General features: G+C 36.7%; 1 protein-coding gene across 3 annotated transcripts in view; it reads right to left on the reverse strand.

Moving 5' to 3' along the window:
* The window catches only part of GRIK1 (glutamate ionotropic receptor kainate type subunit 1), a 133,344-nt gene that overhangs the window by 10,376 nt on the left and 100,777 nt on the right, over positions 1-22,191 (reverse strand). For all 3 annotated transcript variants that reach the window (XM_043994662.1, XM_043994661.1, XM_043994663.1), the window contains 2 exons: positions 18,525-18,742; positions 437-662 (listed from right to left, as the gene is read on the reverse strand). In XM_043994662.1, coding sequence (XP_043850597.1) covers positions 437-662; positions 18,525-18,742 — 444 coding nt within the window. The remainder of the gene's footprint in view (positions 1-436; positions 663-18,524; positions 18,743-22,191) is intronic.

A 22,191-nucleotide genomic window follows, 5' to 3' on the forward strand; every position in this document is an offset into this window, starting at 1 on the left:
CCTTCTCCAGTTCATTTTACAGATGAGAAACAGAGAAATTGAACACTCACCCAGAGTCACAATCTGGTAAGTATTTAAAGCCAGATTTTAACTCTGGTCTCCTTGACTCCAAGCAAGGTGTTCCTATTCCATATTATATCCTCCAGCAGATTAGACCTTCTCTCTCACTTATCTCCAATCTTCCCCTGTCTACTAGCTGCTTCCTTTCTGCCTACATATATGTTCATGTGTCCCTCATTTGCAAAAAACATCACTTGATCTGGCCATCCCTGCTATTGTCTGATATGTCTCAGGCCTTTTGTAGCTAAACTCCTTGATAATTCAATTATGTTGACTAACGAAATAATGCAAAGAGAATTTACACCTAGTTCACTTTTATCTTCCTAACCAGATTGATGGCATCCAGTGCCAAAGTCATGTACCTTTACCATCTTACCAATAGGGGTTCCCACTCCATAACCTTTGGAATCAATGAGTCCTCCAATCTGAGTAAGGTTGCAGTTTCTCTGAGTCACATACTCAATGCTAGTGGACTCCATCAGTAGAGCGTAGTCAGTAGTGAGCACACGTTGGATACCTTCATCGTTGTTTTTTACTAAGGCTGTCTGTTGCCTGCTGCTCATAAAAGCCCACATCTTCTCATAAGTGGATATCTTTGATTTCTGTAAAGAGAGAAAGAATATAGCAGTAGAATGACAACAGAGTATTCTGTACTTTTTCAAACACATGGTAGTTTCATCCTTTGCAGATGGGGACACTAGCTACAAGGTAATGATTTTCAAAGAGAGGAGTTGAAATAACTATTAAAAAATGGAGATGAGGTTTATTTTTATTGAAGTATTTGCATAATTACCTCAACCTTCCTTTCCTACTCTGGTTAAACAAAAGAAAAGATTCTAGAATTAAAACAGGGCATGCCTAATTGAAAGTGAGGTACTATGATCTTCTGGAACAGTTTACTCACTGGTTCTTGGCCAAAGATTGAAGGTATCTAACAAGTGCTGGTAAAAAACATATTTGGTTTAGCATCTAATCAAAAGAAAATGGTTAAGGATAAACTGCTAATGTGTAATCACCAAGCTATATATCATGGAGAGTAGTTACAGTGTCAGAAGAATAGCGATAGCAAGATAATTTGCAATTCCAGTAAGTACTGTTCAATAAGTTTTGTTTTGGAGTATAATTTGTGGTACTTCTTTAGTTTGCAATTCTTCATGATTGAGAACAACATTCTGCTGATGTTGAGATGCTAGGTTTAGGAGAAGTTTATGTCTTAAAGGAACAATTTGTTTTTGTTTTTTCCCCTTGTGCTGTTAGGAAAACATCTTGAGAAATGAGAAATGAAAAAAATGAGAAAGCTTAGGATTTTGGGAACTTAGTGCCTGCATGGCAAAAAGCATTTTCATTTTTGCTTGTCATTGAAAGAGAGTCAGACAGAGAGACAGAGACAGAAAGACACATAAGGAATGGCACTTCTACCTGTCAGGACCACAAGTAGGGGTATAAGTGAAAGAGATTAATAATAATAATAATATACTTTTCTCTCTGGCAGGGCAAATAAAAGAAAGGATTCTGCATTTCCTTTCCCAATCATCCAGCCTTATTGCTGTCCAGAATTGTTGCCCAATATTATTTACTCTAAAAATTTCCTATTCTTTAAAGTGTGTTTTGGAGTTTTTAATTGGTATCATAGGTGGTTTAGATAAAGATATCATCAATCGTAACTCATTTGGTTTAAAAGTATATTTGTGAACAGAGAGCTTGTTGTTAATCCTTTCTTTTTAATTTTTTTTTGGTGGGGCAATGAGGGTTAAGAGATTTGCCCAGAGTCACACAGCTAGTAAGTGTCAAGTGTCTGAGACCGGATTTGAACCGAGGCCCTTCTGAATCCAGGGCCAGTGCTCTATCCACTGTACCACCTAGCGGCCCCTTAATCCTTTGTTTTTGCAGAGAACCAATGATATCAAAGTGATGTCTTGACTTGCATGTGAATTGGGTTTAAGAGAGGCAAAGTTGCACAAAGCCATCAGTCTAGCTCTCTCTTCCAGAGTCATCAAAGTCCAGCGACAAGGCAAAAGTCAAGACCACCAGTGACAGCCTGGGATACAGTAGATTACCTTGGCATCTTCAATGTCTGACCAAGCTTTAAGCACTCCACAGTGTCTGCTTCAGCTGCCTTCATGGTAGTTGCAAATAATTGTTCTCATCTGCCTGTTCTGCCAGTGTAAGTCTTTAGCCATTCCCCAGACTCACTGATGGGTTTGAGGGCAGTCAGTTATCCTCTACTTGGTTTAGCCCATATGCCCAGGCAGTTAAACCAGGGTGTGGCCATTGCATATTCTATAGCTTCTTGGAACCACAGGTGAGGGTGGGTAAGACACCAAAGGTTGAAAAGGGCTTGGCAAGCCCTCACATTAGAGGTGCTAGTCCTCCATGAACACTCCTATACACCTCAGAGTTACAAAAAAATGAAAGTATTGTAGTTACCAAAGTATGAAAATGATAAAGGGACAGAGATTTGTACCCTTTCTTATGACTTCAACCACCAACAAATGAAAGAATATTATTGATATTTATTTGATTTTTATAAACCCAAATTAGAACAAACCTGAATCTAATTCTCTCCTCATTGGGGGTTAAAGGAACTTTTTGGTGGTCTGATGAAGTGGGAAAAGGAACTGGTGATGTTAAATCAATCACCTGCCCTCTTCGCTGTTTCTCCATCTAAACATCCATATAGAAATCTATAGAGGTGGAGTTGAGGACAAGGACTAACGAGGTCCTGTCTTATAAGAGGAGATATGGAGTAGTGAGGTAGGATGGCCTTGCCTACATTACAGGGATGGGAGCTTCCTCTTCACCATAAACAAACCTCTATATCTTCACTAACACCTGGATATATTGGTATAGGGGTCTAATCATGCTAAATGCCTGAGCTTTCTCATCTCAGCTCAAGCTTATCTTAGTATGAAACTGTTTTTTTTCCAAGGTCTCCCTGATTTCAAAATCACCAAATCCAATAGACTGTTCTCAGTCCTCATTCTTTTTTTTTTTTTTTTTTTGGTAGGGCAATGAGGGTTACGTGACTTGCCCAGGGTCACACAGCTAGTAAGTGTCAAGTGTCTGAGGCTGGATTTGAACTCAGGTCCTCCTGAATTCAAGGCCAATGCTTTATCCACTGTGCCACCTAGCTGCCCCAGTCCTCATTCTTCTTGACCTCTCTCTGCAGTCTTTCAAACAGGGACCACCTTCTTCTTGATACTCTCTTCTTTCTAGGTTTTTCTTCTGTCACTCTTTTCTTCTCTCACTACTTGCTATTGAATCCCCTAGCCATATAACCACTCTTTTTCAGTATCTTCTGTTGGATCTTCTTTCAGATCATACCTCCTTACTCTGGATGTCCTGGGTCTTCTCTATTATCTTAATACTATTTCACTTGATGATCTCATTATAATATCCTATGGATTTTCTAGTTTGTTGTTGTTCAGTCGTTTCAGTTTCTTGCCCAAGATAATGGAGTGATTTACTATTTCCTTCTCCATCTCATTTTACAGATGAGGAAACTGAAGTAAAGAAGGTTAAGTGACTTGCCCAGGATCACACAACTAGTAAGTGTCTGAAGCCAGATTTGAACCAAAGAAAATGAATCTTCCCGACTCCAGGCTTGACACTCCATCCACTGTGACACCTAGCTAGTTATCTCACCCTAATCTCTCCTAGCCTTCAGTCTTTCATCTCCAATTGCCTATTAGAAATCTTGAACTGAATGTCCCATATACATCTTAAATTCAACATATGTAAAATTCAACTCATTATCTCGGCCCCTCTTTCTTCCTAAATTTCCCATTAGATATAGATATAGATATGCTTACTTATGGCATTCAGGGACTCTAGTAGAAGAAAATTCAACTGTTTATTAGACAAATATCTCACATTTAGATTACCAACAGTTTAATTAGTGTTTTTAAATGGTCTAAAATATTTTTTGGTATTCCCTGTTCTTTTTTATGCCAATCTGACATGTCACTGATGGACTGAAAGGGGTCAAACACAAAACTCAAGGCTATTTCATACATTTCTTTGTTTCATTGTTTGCCATGTCCAAAGAATCCTTCATTTAGTGATCATACTTAGCTGGTTGGTCCTCTGCAAGCAGAGTTTCTTGACAGTACTAGATTGGAAAAATATGCTAGGTTTATGTTCTTCACTTTGCATTCAGACCTTTAATTTTATTTTCCATACTCTGTAGAAACCCAAAGTATTTTTATTATTTCTTCTCTTAGATGTTTTGTATTATCAATTCCTGGATCTATTCACTGATATTTTCCTTTAATAAACGAATCAACAAACATTCATTTTATGGCACTTTTATGGACCAAGTACTAGACCCTGGGAACACGAAGTCCAAGAGGACATAGTCCCTGCAATCAAGGAGCTTACATTCTATTAGAGGAGAAAATATGCACACACATATGTATGTAGAGAATATCTTATGTAGAAGACAGTGGTTGAACTAAGTCACAAAGGAAACAAATGATTCTAAGAGGTAGGTTTAAGGAGGAAATGTCTTCTAGGTATAAGCAACAGTCAATGCAAAAATATAGAGATGAGAGTTTGACCATCATGTGTAAGAAATGGCAAGAAGGCCAAACTTACTTTACCACAGAACAAAGAAAAGGGAATAATCCCTAGGGACATATTCTGGGTTTCTACTGGCAGTGTCCTTTGGCTGCAGCTAAGTCACCAGCAGTGAATATTTGTCATTTGGCCTGATAGGTCTCTGGAAACTCTCTATTGTTTCCTGCATATGTCCCCTGTGGTTATAACACTCCTCCTTATATACTTCTGTGCCATTCAGCCAATCAAACAATTTATATTTTTCCTCATTTTCTATACCAAGGTAGACTAAGTACACCAGACAGAATTATAATAAGGAAATTTTTAAAAATATCACAGTGAGTATTTTTTCTAGCCCAGTTCAGAAAAGGGAGAAGGAATTCTTACTCAGGGGTTGCAGAGAGGCATGGTCATAGATAGTAGCTGTGAGGTTCTGATCCCAGCAGAGAAGCAGGGACTCAATTCTAGTCTACATTCTAGAGCGAAGCTGGCAGTGCAATAACCATGGCAGGAATCCTAGACTAAAGGAGAGTCAAAGGATGGCTTTGAAGCTGTCGTACTTCCCAGTAGGCTGATACTGGTCATGAATCTAGTAGAAATCTACTGATGTTTCCAATGAGGGAAAAGATGACAGTTTAAACATGGGTCATGAACATGCAAAGCTCAGACCAAGAGGGCTGTGAGAAGACTTTATTCAGATCACATCACTTTGGGAGCTTCCAAGTCCCTAAGCTGAGTTGGCCCTGAGATTTAGAATAGCTCAATAATTCAAGAAAGTAGCATTAGGATTGAGGAAGACAAAATTTTAACCCTGAAGTTCTCCCCAAATGTGCATAGAGTCTAGCCCTAAACTAAAGTCCAAAGCCAAAAAGATGGTTGGAAGAATGAGTAAACAAACAAAAAAGAATTCCACTATAAATAACCATTGTGGTGACAGAAAAGCTCAAAACACAAAGAGAATGACAAAAAACCAAACAAAAACAAACAAACAGCAAAGCTTCAAAGAAAAATGAAGCTTGGGACCAATTTCCCTAATGAATATTGATAGAAAAATTTTAAATAAAATACTAGCAAAGAGATTACAGTAATTTATCACAAAGATCACATACTATGACCAGGTGGAATTTATACCAGGAATGCAAGGCTGATTCAATAATAGGAAAACAATCAGTATAATCGACCATAACAATAAAAAAATGACAAAAATCATATGATTATCTCAATAGATATGGAACAAGCTTTTGACAAAATATAGCACCCATTCCTATTAAAAACACTAGAGACCATAGGAATAAATGAAACTTACCTTAAAATGATAAATAATATTTATCTAAAACTATAATAAACCATTATCTGTAATGGGGATAAGCTAGAACCTTTCCCAGTAAAATCCAGGGTGAAGAGAGGATACCCATTACCTCCACTATTTTTCAATATTGTACTAGAAATGCAAGCTATAGCAAAAAGAGAAGAAAAAGAAATTGAAGGAAATACAATAGGTAATGAGGAAACAAAACTATCACTCTTTGAAGATGATATGATGGTATCCTAGAGAATCAAGTAAAAAACTACATAGTTAACAAATTTATCAAAGTAGCAGGATATAAAATAAACCCCCATAAATCATTAGCAGTATAAAATATTTGGGAGTCTACCTGCCAAGACAAACCCAGGAACTATATGAATACAATTACAAAACACTTTTCACAAAAAGGTCAGATCTAAACAACTGGAAAACTATTAATTGCTCATGGGTAGGCTGAGCCAACCTAATAAAGATAAAAATTCCGCCTAATTTAATACTTATTAAAATTATTTTAGACCATTTAATACTTATTACTTATTATTAATACTTATTCAGTACCGTACTAATCAAACTACCCCAAAATTATTTTGTAGAGCTAGAAAAAATCGCAATAAAATTAATCTGGAAGAGCAAATGGTCAAGAAAAATAAGAGAATTAATGAAAAAAATGGGAATAAAAGGGTTTAGCCATACTAATTTCAAATTATATTATAAAGTGATAATTATCAAAACGATCTGGCTAAGGAGCAGAGTGGTGGATCAGTGGAATAGTTTAGGTAAACAATACGTTATGGTAAATGACCATAGTGATCTAGTGCTTGATAAACCAAAAAATCCAAGCTTTTGGATTATTTCTCATTATTTGACAAAAACTGCTGGGAAAACTAGAAAATAGCATGGCAGAAATTAGGTATAGACCAACATCTCACACCATATGCCAAGATAAGGTCAAAATGGGCACATGATTTACACACAAAGGGTGATACCATAAGAAAATTAAGAAAGCATGGAATAGTTTATCTGTCAGATCTATGAAGGAAAGAATTTAGGACCAAACAAGAGACAGAGAGCATTATGAAATGTAAAATGGATAATTTGGGGTATATAAAGTTTAAATGGTTTTTTTTTCAAAAATAAAACCAAAGCAACCAAAGTTAGAAGAAAAGCAAAAAATGGGGAAATTTTGACAGCAAGTATCTTTGATTAAGGCCTCATTTCTTAAATATATAGAGAATTGAGTCAAATTTTAAAAATATAAGTCATTCCCCATTGATAGTCAAAGGATCTGAATAGGCAGTTTTCAAATGAAGAAATCAAAACCATGTATAGTCATATGAAAAAATGCTGTAAATCATTATTTTTTGTGTGTGTGAGGCAACTGGGGTTAAGTGACTTGCCCAGGGTCACACAGCTAGTAAGTGTCAAGTGTCCAAGGCCGGATTTGAACTCAGGTCCTCCCGACTCCAGGGCCAGCACTACATTCACTGCGCCACCCAGCTGCCCCTGTAAATCATTATTGATTAAAGAAATGCAAATTTAAACAACTCTGAGGTATTAACTCACACCTATGAGATTGACTAATATGACAAAAAGGGAAAATGATAAATGTTGAAGGATATGTGTGGAAACTGGGACACTAATGCACTGTTGGTGGAGTTGTGAACTGACCCAACCATTCTAGAGAGCAATTTGGAACTATGCCCAAAGGCCTACAAAACTATGCTTTCCCTTTGACCCAGTACTACCACTACTAGGTCAATATCTCAAAGAGATTTTTTCAAAAGAGAAAATAACCTATTTGTACAAAAATACTTATAGCAGCTCTTTTAAGTGGAAACTAATGAGATGCCTATCAATTGGGAAATGGCTGAATAAGTTGTTGCATAATATTATAATGGAAAATTATTGTGCCAGAAGAAATGATAAGCAGGATGATTTCAGAAAAACCTGGAAATACAAGAACTGATAGAAAGTGAAGTATGTAGAACTAGGAAAACATTGTACATAGAAACAGCAATATTGTATGGTGAAGAACTGTGAATGCCTTAGTTATTCTGAGCAATACATTGATTCAAGACAACCCCAAAGAACTCATGATGAAAAATGTTAACTGTCTCCAGAGAAAGAACTGATGTTATCTGAATACAAATTGAAGCATATTATTTTTCTTCCTTCCTTCCCTCCTTCCTTCCTTCCTTTTGTCTGTCCTCCTTCCCTCCCTCCCTCCCCCTCTCTTCCCCCCTCTCTCACCTTCTTGCATAAAATGACTAATATGGAACTGTTTTACATTATTGCACATGTATAACCTATATCAAATTGCTTACCATCTCAGGTAGAGAGGAGGGGAAGAAGGGATCTCAAAACTTAAAAAAACCAAAAAATGTTTAAAAAATAGTTTTACATGTAATTGGGAAGGAAAAATATTAAAATTTAAAAATAATAGGGGCAGCTAGATGGCGCAGTGGTTAAAGCACCGGCCCTGGATTCAGGAGTACCTGGGTTCAAATCCGGCCTCAGACACTTGACACTTACTAGCTGTGTGACCCTGGGCAAGTCACTTAACTCCCATTGCCTAAATAATAATAATAATAATAATACAAAAAGAAAATAACAAAAAAGTGAAGCATGGGGAAAGATCCAACCAATATTTCTACAAAAGATAGTCTTTTTTTTTTTTGGCTGGGCAATGAGGGTTAAGTGACTTGCCCAGGGTCACACAGCTAGTAGGTATCAAGTGTCTGAGGCCAGATTTGAACTCAGGTACTCCTGAATCCAGGGCCGGTGCTTTATCCACTGTGCCACCTAGCTGCCCCCAAAAGATAGTCTTTTTAAAAAGTGCTTTAAATGATTTTAGAAACCACATGAGAGAGTGAGGGGCAGGTAGGTGGACTTACTAGCTGTGTGACCCTGAGCAAGTCACTTAACCCCCATTGCCTCTCAAAAAGAAAGAAAGAAAGAAACCACATGAGAATAATAAAAGAACAAATGGAAAAGAAATGAAAATTATGAAAAAACATAGAAAAAGAAGTAACAACATGGAACAATAGGTACAAAATCTTACTCAATATTTGAGGAAAGAGAAGCTAAGGACTACATTAAAACACAGTCAAAAGACTGAGAAAAATGGAAGAAAATTTAAGGTATCTCATAGCAAAAAAAAAAAATCAAGGAAAAATAATTTAAGAATTATCAAACTACCTAAAAGCCAGGACTGATGAAATAGTCTACTTCATCTTTCTGGACATCATAAAAGAAAACTGCCCAGATCTCATAGAACCAGAAGGTAAAGAGGAAATAGAAAGAATCCATTGAAAGAAATGAAAAAATCCAGAAATAATAGCCAAAATCTAGAACCCCCAGGTCAAATAAAAAATACTTCAAGCATCCATAAAGAGATAATTCAAGTACCAATGTCAGAGGCATACAAGATTTAGCAGCTATTAGTATAAAGAAATGGGAAGCTTGGAATATGCTATTGCAGAAGACAAAATATCTAAGCTAACATCAAGAATAATTTACCCAGAGTGAGCTCCTGAACTCATGACACAATTGCTCCAAAAACCATCCAAATAAGGTCATAGGAAAATGCCCGGAGCAGCAAAATTCACAGAGGAATGTGCTGAAATCATCTTCTAACCAAGAATGGCTTGGAAGGTCAGAAGGAGGGAGCTGCTGTGCTGATACAGGAGTCAGGCCCAACCCCACAGTCACCCTGACACAGATCCAGTCTCAGGAAGTCCTCACCAGAGAAGGAGACCCCCAGAGCCTCTGAATCAGCTGAAGCACCAGTGTCCTCTGGAACTAAGCTCACAGTCTGGTGAGTGGGATGAGCCCTGGGCAGGGGAGAGACTACAGGGGTCTATGCTGGTGCTAAGGCAGAACTTGGATTCTACACCCCTACTGAGAACCAGGTGGTAGGCTTGAGTAGAAGTGGCCCAGGTTGGGGAGGGGCACAGGCTCCTTGGAGCTAACAACCACAACACACAAAGCTGGTTGATTGGCAAGTTGGTCTGGGGTCATCTAGGACCAGGAAACAGGCCTGGCAAGGGAAGAACCTGATTCTCCTTAAATCATACCACCTGGGACTTCTTAAGCTTGACATACTGCAGCCTGGAAACAGTGCCCCACTTTAAGGAGCTAAAAGTCTAGTAAAAGAAAGGCAAGATGAGCCAACAGAGAAAGGTGAGGACCATAGAAAGTTTCTTCAGTAACAAGGAAGACCAAGGTGCACCCTCAGAAGAAGATGTCAACATGAGGGCCCCTATATCTAAAGCTTCCAAGAAAAATACAAATTAGTCTCAGGCCATAGAGGTGCTCAAAAAGGACTTTGAAGATAAAATTAGAGAGGTAGAGGAAAAAATGGAAAGAGAAATGAGGGTGATGCAGGAAAGACATGAGAAAAAAGTCAACAGCTTGAAAAGTCAAATGGAAAAGGAGGTACAAAAGCTCTCTGATGAAAATAATTGCCTAAGAATTAGGATTGAACAAATGGAAGCCAGTGACTTTATGAGAAACCAAGACACAATAAAGCAAATCCAAATGAATAAAAAATAGAGGGCAATGTGAAAGATCTTCTGGGAAAAACTGCCGACCTGGAAAATAGGTCCAGGAAAGATAATTTGAAAATTATTGGTCTACCTGAAAACCATGAAGAATAATTTACCCAGAAAACTGAACATATTCCAAAATGGGGAAATGGACCTTCAATATATAGAGGCCTTCCAAGCATTCCTGGGGAAGAGAGCAGATCTGCATAGCAGTTTTGATATACAAACATAGGACTTGAGAAATATAAAAAAATAAATATGGATAAACAATATTAAAGGTCTAAACAAGCAAAACTTTATATTCAGTGATTCTGCTCCTAGTTTTATATACCCAAAGGATCAAAGAAAAAAATGAAAGGAGTTATGTGTACAAATATATATATATATCAGCTTTTTTTCTGGTGGAAAAAGTTGTTAACTAAAAGGAATGCCTGAACAAGTTATAGGATATGAATGTGACAGAATACTATATGCTGTAAGAAAGGACAAATTATATAATAACAATAATATTTTAACTACAAACAGCTTTGAAAGACTTTAAGGACTCTGATCAACACAACAATCAGCCACAGTTCAAGAAGACACATGCTGAAACATGCTACCTACCACCAGATAAAGAAGTGTTAGACTCAAATGCAAACTGAGAGATAGGCAAATGTATATTTATCCATATCTCTCTATATATCTACCTCTATGTCTACTTATGTCTATGTCTTTATCTAAATCTATTTTTATATCTAGACATGACTAATACTGGAAATTATTTTCCTTGAAATATACATGTAATGAGTTTTGTATTTGTTTTTTTTTTCTAGAGTGGGGTAAATTATCTCCCATTGACTTTTTTTTTGGTAAGGCAATTGGGGTTAAGTGACTTGCCCAAGGTCACACGGCTAGTAAGTGTCAAGTGTCTGAGGCTGGATTTGAACTCAGGTCCTCCTGACTCCAGGGCCAGTACTCTATCCACCGTGTCACCTAGCTGCCCTTGTTTTTGTTTTAAGGAAGGGGATGAAGGGTGGGTGAGAGAGAATTCAAATCTGAAAATATAATAAAATTGATTTTTAAAATAAGGTAGTCCTTTCCAGAACTTTCTTATTAGTGATTAGTCTTTCTCTCTAAAGTCAATTTAAATATTACTTTTTGGTTTTGTGCCATTTAAATATTCCTTTCTATTCCCTCTCAATATTTCTAGGGGTATATCATATCTAACTTTTCTAAAACTGTGTTCCTCTCCTTAATTATTTTCTTGTTTATTTTATGGTTAAATTTATTTAGGTCTGAAAGAGGTAATTTGAAGTCCCTCACTAATATAATCTTAATTGTGTTTCTCCTATGACTCATTTAAATTTTCCTTCAGAATTTGGATACTATGCTTTTTATTGCATATATGTTTACTTATATTAATATATTAATTCATTGTCTATTGTACCTTTTACCAAAATGTAGTTTCCCTGATTCTTTCTGTTAATTAGGTCTACTTTTACTTTTGCTTTGTCAGAGATCATAATAGCTAAAGCATAGTAGCTTCTGCTCCACCCCCTTATTTTAACTCCATGTTTCAAATGTGGTTTTTTTTGTAAGCAATATATTGCTGGATTCTGGTTTCTCTTCCATTCTGCTGTCCTCATCTGTTTTAGATGAGTTCACCCATGAATATTCATAGATATGTTTGCTAACTGTTTATTTCCTGCCATGCTCATCTGTGGGATATTTGTCCTATATTTTTTTATTCTGTCCCCTTCTACTACTTCCTCTACCCCTTTTGTTCTTCCCATTTTTCTCTTATCCTTTTCCCTCATATTTCCCCATTGGGTAAGATGAATTTCTGTACTCAGCTGCATATGTATGTATATTCTTCCCTCTTTCAAGAACTTCAGATAAGATTGAGTTTCATGCTGCCTGCCTCTCCCCTGAATTCTTCCCTCCATTATATAAATTCTTCTTTGCACATCCCATATATGTGAGATAATTTTCCCTATTTCTATTATTTCCCTTCCTTTCCCCCTTCCCCCCCTTCCCTTTTCTCACCCTTCTTTTTTTTTGAGATCATCCCCATATAACAGAATCATATCCATGCCCTCTGTCTAAGTAGACTCCCTTTAACAACCCTGGTGATGAAATAGTTCTGAGGGATTAAATGTATCATTTTCCCATTTAGGATTATAAATAGTTTAACCTTCTTTAGTTCCTCTCAGTCATGTTTACCTTTTTATGCGTATCCTGAATTTTGTGTTTGAATATAAAATTTTTTATTCAGCTCTGGTCCTTTCATCAGGAATGCTTGAAAATCATCCACTTCATTAAATATCCATTTCTTCCTTTAAGATTATACTCAGTTTTTCTGGATATGTTATTCTTGGTTTTGATCTTAGCTCCTCTGCCTTCTGCAATATCATATTCCAAGCCCACTGTTCCTTTAAGTTGTTGTTGTTCAGTGGCTTCCATCGTGTCTGACCCTTTGTGACCCCATTTGGGATTTTGCTGGAAAAATACTGGATTGGTTTGTCATTTCTTTCTCCAGCTCATTTTATAAATGAGGAAGGAACTGAGGTATACAGGGTCAAGTGACTTGCCTAGGATCACACAGCTAGTAAGTATTTGAGACTAGATTTAAACTCAGGAAGATGAGTCTTCCTGAGTCCAGGACCAGCACTCTATCCACTGTACCACCTAGCTGCCCTTCTTTAGAGTGGTAACTGCTATTTTGTGTGATCCTGAATGTGGCCCCTTTCTTTTGACTGCTTGGAGTATTTTCTCCTTTAATGGAGAGTTCATAATTTTGGCCGTGATTTTCCTGGGATTTCTTTTAGGAGATGCCTGGTGGATTCTTTAAATTGCTACTTTGTCCTATGCTTCTAAGCAATCTGGGCAGTTTTCCTTTATAATTTCTTGAAATATGATGTCTTTTTTGGCTCAAAGCTCTTTGGTAGTCCAATGATTCTTAAATTATCTCTCAATCTGTTTTACAGCTCAATTGGTTTTTTTCCTATGAAATATTTCACATTTTCTTCTATTTTTTTCTGTCTTTTGACTTTGTTGTATTATTTCTTTATGTCTCACAAAGTCATGATTTTCCATATAGCCAAATATAATTTACATGTAGTTATTCTCTTTAGTCAGTTTTTGTACCTCATTTACCATGTGAACAGTTTTGATTTTAAAATATTATTTTCTTTAGTATTTTTGTATTGCTTTTAACAGGATGTTAATTCTCTTTTCATATTTTTTGGCTTTCTTTCTTTCTTTCTTTTTATTTTACAGGGCAATGGGGGTTAAGTGAGTTGCCCAGGGTCACACAGCTAGTAAGTGTCAAGTGTCTGAGGCTGGATTTGAACTCAGGTACTCCTGAATCCAGGGCCGGTGCTTTATCCACTGCGCCACCTAGCTGCCCCCTTTTTTGGTTTTCTTGATCAGAATTTGCTTTGGTACATTTAATACATTGATGTGAATTAGGATGAGTTGGGAGAAGTAAGAAAAAAATTCTGGCTCTAACTCCACCATCTTAAGTACACTCTCTATTCTATTTTTCAGGGAATCTTTTTGGTATGGTTTTCCATCTTTTCTTCCTGGACTCTTATTTCAGTTTGAATTTCATATTTTATCTCTTCCCTTTGAGACTACCATTCTTGTAATACTTATCACAAAGCCAATTTTCCCTCTCAGAGGTTCTGATTGTATTGTTGTGAAGTTATCATCTTTGTTTATGTTTACTTCTTGAGTCTCTTTTAACCCATAATGGTTTTCATTGTGTTTGGGGCATTTATCTGCTTGCTTATATTTTCCTTTTGTATTGTCATAGAGCTTTCAGACTTCGGTTCCCTTTACCAAGTCTTGTGCTGGTTTCCTTGGTATATACTCACATCATCTGTTTATGTATACTTCTAACTGCAGCAATAGTGATAAAGTTCTTAAGAATTATAAGTATCTGGGTGCAGCTAGATGGTGCAGTGGATAAAGCAATGGCTCTGGATTCAGGATGACCTGCATTCAAATCTGGCCTCAGACACTTACTAGCTGTGTGACGCTGGGCAAGTCACTTAACCATCATTGCCCTGAAAAAAAAAAAAGAATTAAAAGTATCATCTTTTCATTGTAGGGATATAAACAGTTTAGCCTTATTATAATCCCTTGTGTTTTTTCTTTTACCTTTTTATGTTTCTTTTGAATCTTGAAATTGAAAATCATTTTTTTTTGTTCAGTTCTGGTCTTTTCATCAGAAAAGCTTGAAAGCCTTCTATTTCATCGAATGACTATTTCCCCCCAAAGAATTACGCTCAATTTTGCTGGGTAGGTAATTTCTTGGTTTTAATCCTATCTCCTTTGCTCTCCAAAATGTAATTTTCCATGCTCTCCAATTCTTTAATGTTGAAGCTCCTAAATCCTGTTTAATCTTGACTGTGGCTCTCCAATATTTGAACTGTTTCTTTCTGACTGCTTGCAATATTTTTTCCTTGATCTGGGAGTTCTGGAATTTGGCTATAATGTTCCTTGGAGTTTTTATTTAGGGATCTCTTTCTGCAGGTGGATGCTTTCAATGTCTATTTTACCCTTTGGTTCTGGGATATCAGGGCAGTTTTCTTTGATAATTTCTTGAAGTATGATGTCCAGGTCCTTTCTTTGATCATAGCTTTCAGGTAGTCCAATAATTCTTAAATTATCTCTCCTGGGGGCAGCTAGGTGGCGCAGTGGATAGAGCACTGGCCCTGGATTCAGGAGGACCTGAGTTCAAAGCCGGCCTCAGACACTTGACAAACACTTACTAGCTGTGTGACCCTGGGCAAGTCACTTAACCCCAATTGCCTCACTTTAAAAAAAAAATTATCTCTCCTGGATCTATTTTCCAGGTCAGTTTTTTTCCAATTAGATATTTTATATTTTCTTCTATTTTTTCATTCTTTTGATTTTTGTTTGACTGATTCTTGATGTCTCATGGAGTTATTAGCTTCTACTTGTTCAGTTCTACTTTCTAAGTTGCTATTTTCTTCAATTACTTTCTTTAAACCTCCTTTTCATTTTTCCAATTCTATTTCTGGGAGTTTTCTTCAATAAATATTTGTCAGGGCAGCTAGGTGGCACAGTAGATAAAGCACCGGGCCTGGATTCAGGAGGACCTGAGTTCAAATCTGGTCTCAGACACTTGACACTTACTAGTTGTGTGACCTTGGCCAAGTCACTTAACCCTTATTGCCCAGCCAAAAAAACAAACAAACCACCAAACAAACAAAAAACAACAAAAAAAAAATTGTCCATCTTTTTCCATTTTTCCATCACCCAATTTTCTTCTATCTCTCTTATTTGACTTTTAAACTCCTTTTTGAGCTCTTCCAGGAGTTCTTTTTGAGCTTGAGACCAATTCACATTTTTCTTTGAAGCCTTTCCTGTCAGTGTTTTGACATTGTTGTCCTCTTCTGAATTTGTCTTGATCTTTCCTGTCAGTATAATATCTTTATATGGTCAGGTTCTTTTTGTTTGTTTGTTTTTGGATTCCTGTTTGCAACTGTACTGGTGGTAGAGGTTGGGTTGTACTGGGCTATGGAGGGGGTGTAGGATTAGGGCTACCTATTTGCTTGCTGCTACAACAGGGCCAAATGCCCTTGGTCACTGACCTGCTCTGGAGCATAAGGCTTCCTTATGGATTGCTGAGTCAGGGCCTACTTCTGGCTTGCCAGGACACTGACTGCCCTGGATTGTACTAACTTTTTACCTGAGTGAGAAAAAGCTTTCCTGATGACCTTACGAGTTGTCTTAGGCTAGAAAAGTGTCCTACCCCATCTTTTTGTTGGTTCTGCCATTCTAGAATTCATTCTAAGGTGCTATTCTATAGTTGTTTGGAGGTGAATATGGGAGAGTTCAAATGATTTTTTGCTTACTTTGCCATCTTGGCTCCTGGAAGAGCAACTTGTAAATATTTAAAGCAGGATTTGAACATGTTTTCCTAACTCCAAGTCAAAAATTATTGAATATTCTAATTTAGATTCCATATATATCAACTTAATTTATGAAATATTGTACTATGTGTAACATCATTTGGATAATATCAGAAAATAGGGGCAGATAGGTGGCGCAGTGGATAGAGCACTGTCCCTAGAGTCAGGAGGACCTGAGTTCAAATCCGGTCTCAGACACTTAACACTTAACCAGCTGTGTGATCCTAGGCAAGTCACTTAACCCCAATTGCCTCACACAAAAAAAAAAAAAAGGAAAAAAAAAGAAAAAAAATAATATCAGAAAATCTTAGAAAATCAGAATTATTCTTATCTAAGGGCAGATGAGTTCCAGCCTATGAGTCACAACTAAAGACTGATTATTTTTTAAAAAGATTAAATGTATTCTGGGTTCCAAGGGAATGAAAAAAAATTTAGAATGACTGATCTGCTTTGTCAAGAACATATAGAATGTTTTGTTCCTTAGTATCTAATGTGTGTGTATAAGCATGTGCTTAATAGTGTTAGTGTGTTTTTGTTCTGGATATATCCTCCTGCCCATTTTTGGAGGAGAGCACATATATTTACATTCATTTATCATTTATATGTCATTATACTCTGGGTATGGTTTGGAATTTTTATATATATCACTAGTATATCCTCAGTTATGTAGCATAGCTCGCATTTTTACCATCATACTGTCTTTGGTGAAATTAATATGAGATTTAGGAAGTATGCAAACTTATCATTTCAGAGACTAAATGCAGACCCTGGAGAGAATATACGTGCAACAAAAGGAGAGACAGGTATATGTAAGTCCATGGTTTGCTTATGATGGTGACTATGTAGAGCACAATTGCTAGACACAGTCCAGTTTCGTCCTCTCTCCCTCCTAATATAACCTAATTTAACTGAACTTGTTTTTTTTTTGTCTCACTCAGTCTAATCACCTGTGACCTAGCACAATCACTGGCTGTCTCAAAACCATGAGATATGGTATGATAATCTTTCCATAACATTTTTCAAGTGTCATGAACACATACTAAATTTGGCTTTGATCCAGACACATGGTGGTAAGAAGTGTTATAGATTGCATAACTATCTCAACCCTCTATTATATGAAGGATGGAATGTAATAAAATTTATTAATTTTATCATTGACAATGCTATGCTAAGGTTTAATAAAAATCCAGCAATTCAAACAATTAAAGAAGAGAATCCAGCTTTCCAGACCAGAGTCCAGAATCCAGTTTTCTAGATCAGAGTCCAGAGTCCAGAACCCAGTTTTCCAGACCAGAATCCAGCTTCCTCCTGATGACATCTTACCACTTCAAGAAGACAAGAGAACTCAGAGACTTTATATGAACAGTTTTGTTTTGTTAGTTTTTGTTATCTCCTTCTGTTATTATATACCATCTGTAACATGTACTCTCTGCAGAGGCCCTCCCTCTGCAAGACCAATGTCAAAGCATCGCATTCATGAGGGACTGCCCCTCTGGACAAAACTTTTCTCTCTCCTTTTTTCTATATTGATATTAACATATTATTAGTTAGCATAGGATATTATTTTTGTCTGTTTCATTGCGCAAACGCATTCATTTTTCAAATGAAACAAAGGGGGGAATGTGGTTTAAAAAACGGAAGTTTTAGTTGAATCATTTGAGAGTTGAGTGCATGCTACTGAAGTGGCTTTTGAAGGACCTCCCTTTGGGAGAGAAGTCTGCAGTGAACTTCTGGCACACCAGCTTAAAACTGAGGGTGGAAAGGAAGTTCTCGCTCTCTCTGGCTTTTCAGCTTAGCCATGGCGGCACGCATTTGGTGCTCAGTGCTGGTTCTCAGCCTGGCAGGCAGTTTGGGATTTGGTGAGTTTTATAAAGGAGTATAGACTAAGCTTAGATCTAAGATTATTCATTTATATTTCTACTTTCCTATTTCCCTAATTGGTATTACCTTTTGTTGTCTAATTAATTCCCAAGCAATAAAAACTAATCCCTCACTGATTAAAGCTCAGAGGCTTCTTTTTCTTAGTAGTCTGGGAGATATATAAGGGAAAAGTTAAAAGGGGGAGTTTAATGCTCGTATATCCAATTTTAAATCTCACACATAGAATGTACTTTATCATAGTCTTACCTTAAAGAAGGTCATTGTTGATCCATCTCGCACTGCCCCATATTCTATCTTTGTTTGCTTTGCCAAATCATCTGCTGAATCTATAGGGGATTCCATTCTCTCTACTGTTAAGAAGGCAGCCAGATTTGCAGTGTAGGATGAAATGATGATTAAGGTGAAAAACCACCAAATTCCTCCTACTATTCTTGTAGAAAGAGCTTTAGGCATTAGCTCTGAGCCTGTTATCATCAAAGTAAGAATATTAAATGAGGTCAAAAGAAAAGCAAAAACTTACATTGTATACTATCCTTGGGAGGATAATACTTTCACTATGGAAAAATTTCAACCATCACCTGCATTTTTTCTACAAACCTGTGTTGACGGTATTATACAATCATTTATACTGAACCTCTCTGCCTAAAATCCAAAGGTTTTTAATTGTTTTCTAAAGATGTATTTTCAGTTGAGGCCCTATTCTTTTAAAATTTCATTAAAATGAAATTATTGTAGATAGTGGTTTTTTAAAAGTCTAGATATAAAACATGTTTTTTGGGTTTTTGCACAGAAGTAAAATATTAAAACTTTGAATGTTAATTTTTTTCAAGATGGAAAACATCTGAGGGATTTTGTGGAGATTTTCCAGACTTTATTATTTTATTATATTTTACAGAATTTAAACCATTGCTCAGACTACTGTCAGAGGCCAGAAGCATACAATCTATTACAATTTTGCTTTTCATAGATAGGTTAGAATTGATCAGTAATGAATGACAAGCACAAGAAGTGACTGAAAATGAAAAAAAATTATCAATGCATATTTTTTATACTGGATGTGAACAAATAGGTTTGATGGAATTTTCCATTTAATTAACTGAATATTTTAGAGATATATGTGGCTACAATTTAAAAGTAAAGGATGAAATAGTCTAAGATTTCAGGCACAAAGATTTATTTTCAAATTTTACCAGGACATAAGCACTTATAATTATCATGAAGATGAAAGAATGTTCAAGGCCATGGTAAACTGATCAGAGCTTAGAGTTAACAGACCTCTCAAACTTTAAATTAGGAAGTATATTTTCCTCATGTTAGCAAGTATCTTTGTGTTTCAGTTCACTTTGAATGAGACAAATAATTGTATAATAGAGATTCCTTTTTAATTGTTCTTATTCTAGATCCAGGTATGTAATTTAATCCAAATATAGGAGAAATTATTAGGCACTTCCTAGGATAAGAATTTTTTACTTAATTCTTTAATCTTTTGTTTTTTCAGGATTTGTTTTTCTGGGAAAACTGAGTAGTTAGATTTGATATTTACCTTATGTAATAGCTATTGTATGAGTCTATAGAATTTATTAGAAATGCTGTTATGTTGTGGGGGGAGTAGTCTAGTGCTATATATTCATACCTATGTCTATGATTGAGTTGATAAATTTTCAGTTTGGAACATAAGATAAGGTAAATAAATGGGACAATGGGTGAATAAGTAGCTACTGAAACATAATAAGGAATTAATTTTGAGTAAGATTTTATATATATATATATATATTTTTTTTTTTGCAGGGCAATGGGGGTTAAGTGACTTGCCCAGGGTCACACGGCTAGTAAGTGTAAAGTGTCTGAGGTCGGATTTGAACTCAGGTACTCCTGAATCCAGGGCCGGTGCTTTATCCACTGCGCCACTTAGCCGCCCCGAGTAACATTATATATTAAAGTAATATTTTTATGTTTATAGATGAGAGTTTTGGAAACGGAAAAAAATAACTGAATCAATGCCAACTTCAAACAAGATATTGGCTTAGTGGAGAGAGAGTCAGTCTCAGAGCCAGGAAGTTCTGAGTTTAAGTCCCACCACTGGCATATAGTGACTGTGGGACTGGGAAAAGTAACTTAGCTTCTCAGTGCTCTGGTCAAGTTCCTAAGACCATACTTTTCAAAGGAGGTGCCAACCTTCATGAGTAGGAAGAATTTCCTTGCCTGGGATTCCCCTATACCAATGAAGTCACAGGTGCTTTCCCTACCCCTTTCACTGATTAAATTAAACATGTTAGACATTAGTCATGAGCTCAGAACTTTGGATGGAGGAGTGCGCTTGGAAGCAACTATTATTAGTGGAATATTACTAGTAAAAATCAGGGTTAAAAGCAATAATTGCAGAAGTGTCAAATTTTCTTTCTATGGGCAGACATGACAGCCAATCCTGATCCAGACTTTGCTCATACAATGTAGAAAAGAGAAAGTCTGATCACTGAATTAATAATCAATCCCCCAAATGACTTCCAGTTGAGCACAGTAACAAATGTCTGTTGATAAAGAAGAATATAACCGTAGATGCAGATGTCCTCTTTTATTCACTCTCCATAAAAGTTATGACAGGTGCACTCAACATAACACATATCCCAAGACTCATATGTGGAAATAAGTACTTCTTTTAAATACTTTTAAGCTTCTTAAAAGACAAGCAGAGTCTGGTTGGGGCTCACTGTCATGTACCCAAGGTAGTGGTAACTAGCAGGCACCACATCCCATGGTTTGCTGTGAATGATGATAAACTCCAAACACATTGAACATTAAATATAATATACTGTAGGTGTGCGATATCCAGTATAGTCACAGTCATGTGCACATACCTACCTGCTATTGTAAAATCTGTTTCCCTCTGGCATTTGTTAACATATCACCTCAGACTTTTTGAAACTAATTACTCAGGAGATAAATGTCCTAAAAACAAATTGAATTCACTAAGAATATCATACTTGGGATTTCTAGAAAATCGGCTTGGTAATTATGAAACAAAACCCAAATAAACAATACCTAACTAGGAGGATAGCTAGGTGGCATAGAGAATAAAGCACCAGCCCTGGATTCAGGAAGACCTGAGTTCAAATCTGGCCTCAGACACTTGACACTTACTAGCTGTATGACCCTGGACAAGTCATTTAACCCTCCTTGCCCTGCACCCCCCCCCAAAACCCCCACAATACCTAACTGCATGCAGAACAATTTGTATTCCTTATTCAAATATTTGGGTTTTCAACTTCAGTATACTGGATATTGTATGTATTCCCACATAGGAGTTTTGAATCTAATGTATCTTTCTTTCTTTCTTTTTTTTTTTTTTGCAGGCAATGGGGGTTAAGTGACTTGCCCAGGGTCACACAGCTAGTAAGTGTCAAGTGTCTGAGGCGGGATTTGAACTCAGGTACTCCTGAATCCAGGGCCGGTGCTTTAACCACTGCGCCATCTAGCTGCCCCGAATCTAATGTATCTTCCATTATGTGTCTCAGAGAGGTTATTATACTGAGGTACTTCTTGTGAAGGCCAACTTCTGCATACACCTTTGAGTTTATTGTCTTTTATCTTCTCTAGCAGATTGCCTATACTATTACTAACCTGGCCAACCCTCAGTTTCTCTCTACTTTTGGCTGTTATCCCTATAGCTTTCTTATCCTTTGCAGCTAAATTCCTTGGTGGGGCGGGGTGGGGGTGGGTGGGAAGTTTATATACATTTGCTTCTTCCATTTCCTCTCCTCTTGCTCTTATAAATTCCCTGCAATCTGACTCCTAACCTTATAATTCAATTGAAACTGCTTTCTCCAAAGTTACCAATGATAATTGCTAAATTTAACGGATCTTTCTCTGTCCTAATCTTTCTTGATCTCTCTGCAGCATTTGATGCCATTGATCA

The sequence above is a fragment of the Dromiciops gliroides genome, chromosome 3 (genome assembly GCF_019393635.1).
Source record: "Dromiciops gliroides isolate mDroGli1 chromosome 3, mDroGli1.pri, whole genome shotgun sequence".
Classification (NCBI taxonomy): domain Eukaryota; kingdom Metazoa; phylum Chordata; class Mammalia; order Microbiotheria; family Microbiotheriidae; genus Dromiciops; species Dromiciops gliroides.